The sequence below is a fragment of the Mytilus trossulus genome, unplaced genomic scaffold, assembly GCF_036588685.1.
Source record: "Mytilus trossulus isolate FHL-02 unplaced genomic scaffold, PNRI_Mtr1.1.1.hap1 h1tg000545l__unscaffolded, whole genome shotgun sequence".
Lineage (NCBI taxonomy): Eukaryota > Metazoa > Mollusca > Bivalvia > Mytilida > Mytilidae > Mytilus > Mytilus trossulus.
The window spans coordinates 1-13,804 of NW_026963394.1; the positions used below are offsets into that span (position 1 = coordinate 1).

A 13,804-nucleotide genomic window follows, 5' to 3' on the forward strand; every position below is an offset into this window, starting at 1 on the left:
CAAGGCAAATCATAGAACCTGTCATTCATAATCTTCACCAACTTATTAGTACTTCGTCACGGACCAACCCTCTTAGGCGTGTTAATATTATTCACAGTATTGTTACCAACCATCTCATAAGAAAGGCCTACACCTTGTTTATGAGTTTACAGCTCACCACCTCTTCCTCGGCCACCTCATGAATTTTTGTTATATATACAGGCACAAACCCCCCGCACACCGCATTTTTTTATGAGTACACATAAGCTTGGACCCCCCTTTTTACACCTCTGAAGACACCCAAAGTGTTAAGTGTCCAACTTTGTTTTTGCTCCATTTTTACTTTATTTTTAATTAGACTTAAAGCGACCAACAACTTACGCTTCAAAAATTTTTTTATTTTTAAGATACACGCCTCGTTTTCGAACCGAAAACCACATGAGCAACCAGAGCTGGGGTAAATGAGGAAATAAACGTCTCAAATCCCCATTATCCTACAGCTTACAATTAGCTATAGAGCCCAAGTAACTTAGAATTTAAGGGTCAAATTCACCACTTTCTCTGCCAATAATTAGGTTGAATCTCATGTGGTCCTGAAGAATGCTTACTCCCCGCAAAGGCTTTGTAGCCTTTCAAGCATACACTAAAACCAAGTTAATTAGGTGTAAGGAGACCCGTATTGACCAGTTTTTAAATAGACCATAACAGCCTAACAATAAACGAATTAACTGTAATTTTGCTTATCTTATGGATTATTTTAATAAATTATAACTATTAATACACCAATAAACTTTAACTATGAGCATTAATAACTACTGACCCCGTCTTTACTAACATCAGGAACACTGTCTTCTTCACTTACAACCACATTTCTCTGCTCGACTGGCTGACAGACATTAGCTGGGACTTCAGGCTCCACAACAGCTATTTGTTCTTCTAAAGGAACATAGCCACCCTCAGCATGGGGGCCCCCTTCCTCCTGATTATCAGGAACAACTTCAGCGACACCATTCACAACAGCATCTCCAACAGCTGAAATAGTTTCAGGTAATGGGAGCACCCTAACAGTGTCACCCCCTCCGCCCTGACATAAGTCCCCTCCTCCAACGTCTATTCTAAACACTCAGTTTTTATATGAAAAAAAACCATCTCACACACCCCTTAACAGTAAGCCTTTTTTTGCAGCAAACCCCTGCCTAAGCCACTCTCATACAGCCTCTCTAGTGCCCAACACATTCAACAATCTATCACTAAGCAACACACTCATTTACATAAAAAGAACCCTTTTTATAAGTTAATCAGCCTATTATACAATATTATTTATGTCATTACAGATCCGTCACAAAGTATTGCTTTAGCTAAAAACTCGCTCGCTTAAAAGAGACCTTAAAGCTATGCATAAGCTTTTGGGTTAACAAACCCAAAAACTTCAATTAAAATAAAGCTTCGCAGGGTCTTGTTGCTCTTCTTTTACACACAGGCCTCTTCGCTTTACCCTTATGCAAGAAGTACTAAAATTTATTTGCCCCACTTTACTTCAAGTAAGCTTTTTATGAGGCAATCGTGTGCATTTCTTTAGAAAGATAAATTCTAAAAAACCTCAGTGAGATGAGCCTAAAACTAATTAACTCCTCTTAAATTGTTTATAAAGAAAAGCTTTAACTTTTTCTTTAGGAATCAAAGTCCTACGTACTATAATACTTCTTTATAACACCTCAGAGCAATAAACTACTTTTGAGCTTAGCTTCATCAAAGCAACTGGGCCATCCCCCCACGTACAACTAAGCTAGGAAGAATTTGTAGCTCTCAGTTATATTAACATTAGCAACTAAACACAACTTAAGAGACAGGCTATCTGGCTTGAGAATAAGAATCTTATACCCTAAGCAAATTACTGGGATTTTCAATTAACAGCTCAACATTCTAGCTTAATTTATTCACCCAGCGTACACTAATTTCATTAAAATTTTTGCCCAGAAGGCAAATATAGTAATTATTGCTATGTAACCATCCTATAACCAGCACATTTAACAGCCTAACGCCACGTTTATTTACATAAAAAGGCCCTATACAATATTGTCTATAGCACTCAGATCTGTGACAGAACATTGCTTTGCTTAAAAACCTTTTATACGAAACTAACTCACTTAAAAGGGACCTCAGGACCAGACATAAACTTCATCACTTGTAGTCTTTGTAAGTTTATAACCCACCTAACCCCCTTTTAGGCGTGTTAATATTACATACTATTGTTAACACTTACTTTTTAAGACGCTCACAACCTTGTTTACAAGCTCACGCTTCTACGTTTCACAATTTTATTTAGCTTCATTTTGTTGCTGCACACCACATTTTTGTCACCTCTATTTAACCTGCTTTCCTATTTCCTCCCCTCCAGATCAGCCCCCCCAGGCATTAGTGTGTCATTTTGATTTTATTTTATTTTTGATTTACTTTTTTGCTTAGACTTTAAGTGACCCATGAATTACGCTTTGGGAACTTTCATATGACTTGATTTCTATTTATTTTTTGATTTTAAGATACAGATAGTCTAGTTTTCAAACCCCAAAAAATCACATGAGCAACCAAAATTAGGGCAAACGAAAAAAATTAACACCTTAGATCCATTTCTCCTGCAGTTTACAATTAACCACAGGAAGCAAATAGCTTTAGAATTTAGGTTTAAGTTTGTTTTTTTCTACCACTAATTAGGTTAAGTCTCACATGACTCTGAAAAATGCTTACTCACTGTAAAGGGTTCAAAACCTTATCTACAACAGGTTGTAAAGCATAATCTAAAACAAGTTTGGACAGGTATGGGCATTCGCAACTAGATTTTCAATAAAATACACAATGTCAAGTAAAATTAAGTTTTACTTTGACTTATAAGTTATCTTAACTAAGGGCTTTTTACATGCATCAGCAACAGGGTTTCCGTGTAAAAGGACAGGAGAACAGGCCTTGCGGTCACTGTACCGGCCGGTAACAGGAAATGCGGTACACTATAAAACCTCATTCTTAAGGGTTTCCACAGTGTTTGGTTTTTTTTTGTCTGTTACTAGCACAAATCCATTACACACCGCCTTTTTAGAACCCTTGTTTTATTCTTTAGGTGGGTGATTGCTGCTTTTTGGCTGCATTAATAGACTGTTTTATTTTTTACCTAATTTGCAACCCGTTTTAACCCTATTTTTTAATAAAATAGCAATACTAATTTTAACAAGAACCAACGACACGCCCTACCGCCACTAATTGGCCTTCAGCTTCATAAAAGGCAACCCTTTTTATAAACTAATCAGTTTATTGCGTAGCATTATTTAAGCAATGACAGAGCCAGGGCAAAGCGTTGCTTTAGCGAAAAAGTCCTTTCGTACAAAATTAGCTCATTTTTAAAAGAGGATAGAAACTGAACTAGCTCACGCCGTTCTGAACTCAGCTCATGTTAGATTTTAAAGGGCGAACAGACCCACCATTAGAAGCTTCTACGCCTCTAGGATATCTAAAGCCAACATCGAGGTCGCAATCTTCCCCTCCAATACCATCTTTCGGGAGAAATTGCGCTGTTATCCCTAGAGTAGCTAGCCACACATATAAAGTTAGGAAATACGAGTTAGATTTATATAATAGTGAAAGACTTATTTTCACTGATCTCCCATCAAAATCGTATAAGAGCCAAAAACTCCAATTAAGATAAAGCTTCATAGGGTCTTGTCGTCCTTCTTTTACATAAAGGCCTCTTCACCTTAAAGTTAGTTTAAATTAAATTTTCAGACACAGCACCTTCTTCGTTAACCCTTTCATACCATCCTTCAATTGAAAGGCAAATTATCGCGCTACCTTAGGACGCTCACGTTAACGCCGCCGTTTACAACAAACATTACTCTAGTTGCACTGGGCAGGGACTACCTTTTACTTACATCAAAAGGAAATGTTTTTGTTAAACAGTCGAGAAGTTTAGTTTGCCGAATTCGTTTAAAAACTTTTATTTAGCCTTTAGTTTTTTAAGGTAAAACAAAATAGTAATACCAAATAAATAATATTTTTACTCGTTTTTATCATAGTCACTGGTCCTACAACCATAGGCTTATTTTAAAGTAAATGAATAACCCAATTAATCTTTTTTCCCCATCTGGTTTTAGTTAAAATACACTAATATCTAATAGCCAGTTTAAAGCCTATAGAAACCCAATTTTTTTTTAACATCAATTTTAGTATTTTTCAGCTTAACCCAAAAAATTTTACCCCTTAAATAGTTAAGGAAAATGCTTACACATCTTTTTAAGCCAACCAGATATCTAAAAGCGCGAATAGTATCTAGCCGCTATTCTTTAGTTTAATTAAATCTCTGCCACGATTTCTTAACTCAAAAAAATAACTCTCTTTTATTCGGGAAAATTAAATTCTTAAACTTGTCTTGAAAAACCCTTATGCAAAAGGTACTAAAATTTATTTATACTATTTTAATTCAAGTGCACTTTTCACAAAACAATTATGCACGTCTCTTTAAAAAAGATAAATTATAAAAAGCCTCAGTAAGAGGAATCTAGAACTGACAATTCTAAGTTATATATTAACTACTTTTAACTTATTTATGAAGAAGAAGATTAACTTTTTCTTTAGGAATCAAAGCCCTACTTACTACAATTTTTCTTTATAACGCTTCGAAGTTCTAAGTGCCAAAAAACTACTTTTGAACTTTGCTTCATCAAAGCAACTGGATCATCCCCCACGTGGCACTAAGCTTAGGCCTAACTAGACTATGGAGAATTTGCAGTTCTCAGTTATATTAACATTAACTACTAAGCACAACTTAAGAGAAATACTATCTGACTTAAGAATGAAAATCTTATGTTTTCCCTAAACTACTTAAGCAAGCCAAAGCAAATTACTGCGATTTTGAATTAACAGCTCAACGTTTTAGCTTAAACTATTTGGCCAGCATACACTAATTTCATTAGAACTTTTGCTTGGAAGGCAAATATAATATTATTTACTATATATGCATATTATAGCCTAGCAGCAACTTCCGTTACTGCTACCTTGTTACGACTTTTCACAGGTTTCCCCGCGAGCGACGGGCGATTAGTACTCATCTGATTGTATTCAGGGTAATTTTATTTTTAACCCTTACTTACAAGTCCTTCTTCAAAGGCAAGTTTTCTTATCTTATTTGTCTACTTAGTTGAGCTACCTTTTAGTAGCTCAATCTTTGAATTATTGCTTAAGTTACATCTGTATCCCAGATTAACCTTGTCATAAGCTGCATGTCAATCTGAATTATTTTTGAAGTTGTGCTACATGGGCATATAGCCAATTCTAGTAGCTGCACCTAACTAAAAGTAACTTACCTTACCGAACTCAGCAAGTAAAATAAGAGTTAGCTTCAGTAATAACCAAAAATTTTACCCGGACACTCACCATATTAGAGTAAACAACCATACACACGCACTAATAAGACAAGGCTCAAATGTAGGTGGGTTATCCTTTAACACCCAGGATCCCCTGTTTTCTATCTCAGACACCGCCTATTTATTTCTCTTTGACAACCAAATGTTTAGTTAAGAGGAACTTTTGTTTTAAACTATGGATAACAGGGTATCTAATCCTGGTTTCACTTCATAGATTCGTTAGAAGCTCACTAAAACTTTAGGAATATAACCACAAAAAACCGTTAACATTACACTGCACCTATAGTTTTTTTATAGTTTTATAACACAACATTGACTCTAACCAATCCGCTTAAATTTATATTCGAACTGAATCTAACCGCGGCTGCTGGCATTCATCAATTGACCCCGAATTTGTCAAAAAGCTGGGTTAAAGTTTCCTTTATTAACCAATTTTCCCCACTGATGTTGAACTTGCACTTAATTTGTTCAAGCCCGCATTTAGAATCATGAGAAGCATTTTGCCCATAAATTTAGGGCCATAATCAAACCCTCCTACAGATTTGACACAAGGTACTAAAGTATCCATCTTCCTCATTTTCAATGAGACGCTTTAATTAAGCTACTGTATCTTCTATTTTAGGTTTATTTTACTCTTCGTAAAGGCACCATGGTTTTTATGCACAAATACGACACCACTAATATTACAAACAGTAACACACCAGCTATTAGGATATATAACCTTAACCCGCTTCTTTCAGCCATGAAACTTAGAAACAAAGACCCGCTAATTTCTCTGTACTCGTAATTCATAAGACCCATAAGGACCGCTCTGGCACAACACCTTCTGACGAGAACCATAAACTCTAGATTAAAACGATACACTTCATTGGGGTAGATCCTTAAAACATACAAGAACAGGACTATTACACCCCTAACGTAAGTTAGGAACAATAAGAACCCTAACAACCTTCTAACCTCCAGTGCAACCTCCACACATGCAATTATAGACCCCCTCAATAGCACTAGCCCTAAAGAAATAGGTTGCTTGGCAATTAAGACAATCGAAAACACAGCCATCAAAATTACACATATGACTATAACTCTCATTATATAAACATAATTAAGCTTACGCCCCCCGCTACCACCAGCCCTCATACTACCAGCTGGTAGGTAAAATAATTTTTCTGAACAATTTCATTCAAACAGCTGAGTTGACCTAGTCCCTTATGGGCACCTTGAGGGCCCAATAGCTCTAGTCAACCTTGATCCAGACTTTGAGCTACCATCCTGGACCCCTTAAAGAAGGCCATTTTTCTGGGGTGGGAGGTTAGCCTCTCTATGAGCCACATTCTCAAAAAGAATCTTAATAGTTTGGCTGACGACCAAGGCTTAGACCCTAATTTTCTAAGCACTCCTCATCACAAAATTAACCCTACAAAGGGAATAAGAAATACTCTGACTCTCTCATATTTCTCAAGAACTACTACAAACCCAAACCTCTCTATTTTCCTCCCTAATACCCCTCCTAAGATAATAGCCCCAATATACAGGCTAAGAAAAGGAGTTTGTATATTTAAGTGCTCATTAATCCGCAAACTTCTGCTATTAACGTAATTAGACCCAAGTATTACTCTAAATACAATCCGTGCCCTATAAAAAGAAGTGAAGATTAAACCTGTTAGCTCTAATAAATAGCACCCATAAGTTATTCTTCTGTCTATCATTCTTAGCTCAATTATTAGGTCTTTAGAGAAAAACCCTCTTATAAACGGGGCCCCTCTCAAGGACACAATTGCAACCGTTATTGCACCCATTCTTACCGGTAATCCTTGCCACAAGCTTCTTAACCCCCGGATATCTTGGATTCTTTGGTTTCTATGAATAACACCCCCTGCGCCTAGAAACAACAAAGCTTTAAATACCGCATGGGTTACTAAATGAAAAAAAGCTACAGACGGAAGAAGGATTGAAATCGAGAATATTATTAACCTTAACTGCCTCAAAGTCGAGAGTGCGATTACCTTTTTTAGGTCAAACGCAAACACAGCCCTTGACCCCGCTAATATTAGAGTAAATAGTCTTAAGACTATAAGTATTTGAGTCACAAAGGGATTAGCTCTGATAATATAAAAAGAGCGAAGAATCAAATAAACCCCAGCTGTCACCAATGTCGAAGAATGCACCAAAGAGGAGACCGGTGTGGGTGCCGCCATGGCAGCAGGTAGCCATGCGCAAAACGGCATTTGTGCGCTTTTAGTTATACCTGCAAGAACTACCACAAACCCTAAATTAACCCATGTCTGCACTGGGTGGTATATATAAATTAACCACCCCCCTTCTCTTAAAAAAATAGAAACTCTAAAAAGTACAAAAACATCCCCAATTCGATTAGTCAAAGCTGTCAACATAGCCGCAGATAACCTCTTATTGTTCTGGTAATAAGCCACTAATAGGAATGAGGTGAGCCCTAGCCCGTCTCAACCAATTAAAAGTATTACTAAATTAGGAACTAAGATTATAAACACTATAGACAGCACAAACAACCATACTAATCCCATAAACCGCTTGTAGTATGGCTCTCCAGCTATATACCACTTGCAGTAGGTTGCTACACTTCCTCTAATTACCAAAACCGTCCCAACAAAGACTATTCTTACGCTATCTAGTAGAACTCTGAAGCTAAATGAGAGACAATTACTCTCTCAAACAGTAACTTCCAATAAATAAGCTTTTCCAAAGGTCCTCCCTCTAAGAATAAATAAGTATCCAATCAGAATCAGTAAAAGTAACCCTAAGTTACTTTTTAATTGTATGATACTATTTTTACGAGCCATCTCTTAGTAACCTTGACATCAAATCGTCTCCGCATAGTCGCATCACCATAACCAGAAGGGCCAAGCAAATTCTGGCTTCGCAAACAGCTAAACATAGAATTAGTAAAATTAACCAAAACTGATTTATTAGAAACACATGGGTTACAAACAATAAGCCTAGTCTTATTATTTCAAGCCCTACAAATAAACACAAAAGGTGTTTGTTTATACGGAAGATTACAAAACAGCCTATACTTATTAAGAAAACTCCTAGGAATTTTATTCAAATCATAGCTTTAAAACACATAGTTTTCTACGACTTACAAGGCCGTCGCTTCAGCAAAGCTTTTAAAACTACCTACCTTCTATGATCCTCCGTATAGAGACACAATAAGACACAAAAAATATAACACTGAATACACGCGATTGCAACTTCAGCGGCTCCAAAAACACCTCCGCCCATTATTAACCCTTTAATACCCCCAACTCCTGTAAGCAGCCTTCTGCTATTTAACCAGCTAACTACTAACTCTCTCCTGCATATAGTTAGAATTACTTTACCAGCTCCCAGATTTAGTGTCAGACGTAAAACTAATGTTAAAGGGCGAAGTATGCCACTAATTAGCTCAACCACTACTATAAAAGGCACAAGGATTAACGGGCAACCTGTTGGAACGAGACTCATCAACCCCTGCTCAAATCTGCATAAAAGACTAGATAAAACTAAACAAGTTCAAATAGACAAAGCAAAGGAGAACCCGAACACAAACTGCCCTCTTACAGGGAAAAAGAATGGAAAGTTTCCAGACAGATTTAGTATCAGAATTATCATGAACAGACCCCTTATTACTAGAGGAAACCCAGATAGCTTTAGTCCCTTTCCGTTCAATCGAATCATCGAATAAGTAAAGGATAGCACCAAACTCCGAAAAGAGCTCGTACTTCTACCCTTAGTGTACACGTCTCTAAATAGCACGGTTATTGGCACTATAGAAGACAGCAACCATAACGGCATAGACAACCAAATTAAGTTATAGCTGTGAGCATCAAATCTAGAAAAAACATCTATTAACATGACTTTAAATTATTGATTACGCGATTTCTTATAAATATAAGTGATACACGTGTTATAAGGGTTAGTTCACACAAATGGCAATTGGCTATAAACATGCTTCCTTCCTGGATAAAGGTCTCGGGTACCTGCTCAGTCTATTTCACCACATAAACCCCCACTAAATACAACCCCTCGCTGGCTTACTAGAGCCTCTCATAGAAGGAACTTAAAATATATTAGAGACCCAAAAGACACAGCGGACCCATAAGAAGACACCCAATGTCAGTGAGCATAAATATCAGCGTAGTCTATATACCGTCGAGGCATTCCTCTTAGGCCTAAGAAATGCTGAGGAAAGAAGGTAGTATTTACCCCAAAAAATATTGCTATAAAATGGGCTTTCCTCCATTTCTTATTAAAGCATACTCCAACAAAATTTGGCAACCAATGGTTAAGACCACAGAACACCCCAAACACCGCCCCTATTCTTAGCACATAATGGAAATGAGCCACCACATAATATGTGTCGTGTAGAGACACATCCATAGAAGCCCTAGACAGTAAGACCCCTGTTAGCCCTCCCACGGTGAATAAAAACAGAAACCCAGTACTTCAGTAGGCGGCAGGCTTTATTTTGAATTTTCTTCCTGCTATAGTTGCCAGTCATCTGAATACTTTCACCCCTGTTGGAACAGCGATTACTATAGTTGCGGTAGAAAAATAGCCTCGAGTATCAACATTAAGACCTACGGTAAACATGTGGTGAGCCCACACCATACACCCTAACCCTCCAATTCCGATTATTGCGTATACTATCCCAATTAGACCAAAAACCGCTTCTTTTCCAGAGCAATGCATAATTACTTTTGATATCACACCAAAGGCAGGTAGAATAAGAATATACACTTCCGGATGCCCAAAAAATCAAAACAAATGTTGGAACAAAACGGGGTCCCCCCCTCCTGCGGGATCGAAAAAAGTTGTGTTAAAGTTTCGGTCAAACAAGATTATTGTGATGCCCCCTCCTAGAACCGGAATTGAAATAATTAAAAGAACTGCAGTAACTCTAATCCTTAAAACATAAAGCTCCGCTCGTTCTCCTTTCATTTCTAACACTGGCATATTTTTATTGGTCCTAGCAAAGTTAATAGCCCCCACTAGAGAGCTGAGCCCAGCTAGATGTAGTGACACAATAAGAACATCCATCCTAGGGCCCCTATGATAGGGGTACACAGATAAAGGGGGGTAAATAGTTCATCCAGCACCAACTCCTTTATCCGTTCTAAAGGACAGTATTAGTAAATATAGTGCATTAGGAGATAGTCAATAACTTAAGTTGTTTATTCGCGGGTAAATTATATCTTTACCTCCTACTAGCAGAGGAATCAACCAATTACCGAAAGCTCCAATTAAGATAGGTATCACAGCAAAAAAAATTATTATTAAGGCATGCGTTGTAACCACCACATTATAGAATCAATCTCTTTTTAAGAACACTGCTCCAGGATGCCCCAGTTGCATTCGGATCATTAACCTCAACCTTGCTCCAAACAACCCTCCTCAGACTCCGCTATACAGATAAAGGGTTCCAATATCTTTGTGATTTGTTGATCACAGCCATCGACGTCACCAGGACTCCACTTCTCCATAACCCCCTACTTCTTCCTTTTTTAGTATTTTTATCATTTTATTTATCCTTACTTAGAAGCCAATCATCTAGCCTTATTAGCCCTTAGAGCCGCACTAGATTTTAGCCTCTTAATATTTTTTTCCCTATACGCTATAGTAAGATATGCCTTTTCAAACCTTCTATTAGATCCTTGAGAACTTTCATTGGTCCCATACTTCCTTAAGAAGCACTCTCGACGTGAAAACCACAGGTACACACAATACACTTCCAACAGCAAAAGTAAGCCTCTTACAATCACCTCTCATCAAAATTCGTTTCGCATAAATGCCACTTCTAGTATTAACCTACTCATTCCAAAGACCCCTCACGATATTCGTGGTAGAGACCCCCAAACAAGATAAGAAGGAAACCCCTTGAGGACAAAATCCCTAACACTCTCTTACCGTAAAAGAACATGTAGGCAAAAGTATTAACAGCACTACCTCTACATCAAACACGACGAACAAAACTGCTACTAGAAAGAATCGGATAGAAAAGGGCCTCCGAGCTCTTCCAATAGGCTCAAATCCACACTCATATGGACTGCACTTTTCTCGGTCTAGACCCCGCTTTTCCCTTAGTAGCATAAATAACCCCGTAAACAAAAAAGACACAATGCAGACAAACGCAACTCTTAACCCCATAACCATTCTTCTAGAAAACTTATGGAAGTGTCTTTAGCTCCCAAAGCCAATATTTTATTTTAAACTATATCTAGCTAAAAAAGGGTTGACACCACTAATAGCCCCACAACCTATCGTTCTTAAATTAAACTACTTTTTTATAAGGAAAAATGGTACAAGCCATTTATAACAAAGTTAGCAGCCCTATTATGTTAATTAACTTCCTCACTTAAGAATGAAAACCTAGGCTTAATAATTAGATGCAAACCAATCCTTTTTTTTAAAGTACCATTCTACAAAAAGGAGGTAACAACTACCTATAGTTATGTTTGAAACAAAATATTTTATTTTAAATTACCTTTTTATCATACTTTTGTGGTTTTACCCACTCTTTTTGAGCCGAAATCAAAACGCCCCTGGCCTAAAAGCAGTTTCTAAATAAATCTCACCAAGATCAATGCCCCCCCTGCTAGGTTAGCCCCGATCACTATCCTCCACATAATCTTGAATTCTGCTTTGTTTTTGTCTACTAACCTTTTTATTACTATCCTATAAAAAAAGTCAATGTAGAATTTTAGCCTGATTACTGAACCTATAATACAAGCCACGATTACAGCCCTTCCTCTCATTAGAAACACCAATACTTTCGCTAGAAAGCCAAGGAAAGGAGGCATCCCCATCAGTATCAGTAACCCTATACCCCTCGCGGCTCTACTAATCTGACCGCCCATTCTTGTTTTGTTTATTATTGAGCACCCATAAAAAAACAGCCCTACCGACAGCGAGTAAACTGCAAAATACCCTACAAAGACTACTCTTGACCATGTGAGCCCTAACAGCATTCATGATGTATGCACAAACGACGAGTACGCGCTTATTACTCGTACTGAATTCTGGTTAAGGCCCCCTCTACTGCCCCAATTCCAGCTATCAATACAATTACTACTCACAACCCCTTAGAGGGTATAATTATTGATAAAAAGACAAGGGGGGCGACTTTTTGCCAAGTTAATATTAACCCTCTTGCTAACCATCTGCTGTTCTTAATAATTGAAGGGACCCACGAATGTAGCGGGAAAACGCCAGATTTTAACACTGTACCCGCCCCCCTTATCACCAGCCCTCTCACTACGTGCTGCTCTATCAAGGTTACAAAACCCACTAGTATCAGAATTGACCCCGTTCTTTGTACCACAAAATATTTTACACAGGGCTCAGGACTATAGTGACCATCAGGGTTTATAATTACAAGAAATCCATACAGATTTAGCTCTAAACCGAGTCACACCCCTACTATCTCTTCTCTTCTAACCCTAAGAATTGTCCCGATCAATATTACCCCTAATCTCACTAATTTTATAGGTCTTACCACAAAGCTTACCATTTCAAGTAAAGGTTACTTATAACACTTGAAAATCATAGGTCTTCTGTCCTTAATTAGACTACTTTACTCAGACTAGTAAGCGCTTGGAATCGCTTTGGTACTTGATTTCAAATCAAAACTGTTTAACTAGTCTGTATGACTCCTATTTTTAACCTTTTAAATGGTCAGGAATCTTATATCAGGACGGAGCATGCTCTTCTTGAATGTACGCATACCACGAAGGCTTTGCGTCTGGGTACTTAAACGTATAGACGTCCCCGTCTCATATTTTGAACCACCACATGTATAACCATCCTCCAAACCACACATATACTAAACATCATAATGCTACCCATACCACATCTACGAAGTGTCAGTACCAAATGCAAGCCTCAAAACCAAAGTGCCGTTGACTGGAAAACTCCCCACGCCATAGTCGGACTAACCTCACCATTAGTCAAAGAGTCCCCACAACTACGTGCATTCCATGAAACCCAGTTAGTAAATAAAACACTCTTCCATACACCCTATCTGCAATAGTGTATGAGTTTCAGTAGTATTCTCGAAGTTGCACTAGGAAGAACACAGTCCCACATAAAATTGTTACCACTAGGCCAATAAATGGCCCAACATCATAATCCTTCAAACGCATTCTCTTATGGGCTTGAGTTACGAATAACCCCCTCCTAATTAAAAGACCTGTCTCGAACAGCCTTGTCGACGACGGGTTTGGCGTGCGGATCCCTGGAGGGGGTCATCGCATCCCTAGTTCACACGAGGGTCTTAAGGCATTATGGAAGAAAGTCCAAAAAAAAGAAAAGAAGAACATTACTTCAGACAGAATAAAAAGGGCAACTCCATCACGAAATCTCTTGATTACGAAGCGAGTATGAAACCCAATATCTCCCTCACG

The 13,804-nt window shown here is 37.9% G+C and overlaps 1 protein-coding gene and 1 pseudogene across 1 annotated transcript; both read right to left on the bottom strand.

The window, feature by feature from the left end:
- Nucleotides 1–6,011: 6,011 nt before the first annotated feature.
- LOC134702607 (NADH-ubiquinone oxidoreductase chain 6-like) lies at nt 6,012–7,136 on the bottom strand. Its single transcript, XM_063563380.1, has one exon. It carries the CDS (start codon nt 6,522–6,524, stop codon nt 6,012–6,014), a length of 513 nt encoding a protein of 170 aa, XP_063419450.1. The 5' UTR covers nt 6,525–7,136.
- Nucleotides 7,137–8,071: 935 nt separating this feature from the next.
- Nucleotides 8,072–9,257, bottom strand: LOC134702608 (ATP synthase subunit a-like; annotated as a pseudogene).
- Nucleotides 9,258–13,804: the final 4,547 nt, after the last annotated feature.

Bases quoted from the DNA above. Each gene is read 5' to 3' on its own strand.
- LOC134702607 (XM_063563380.1), bottom strand. From the start codon at position 6,524: ATGAGGGCTGGTGGTAGCGGGGGGCGTAAGCTTAATTATGTTTATATA.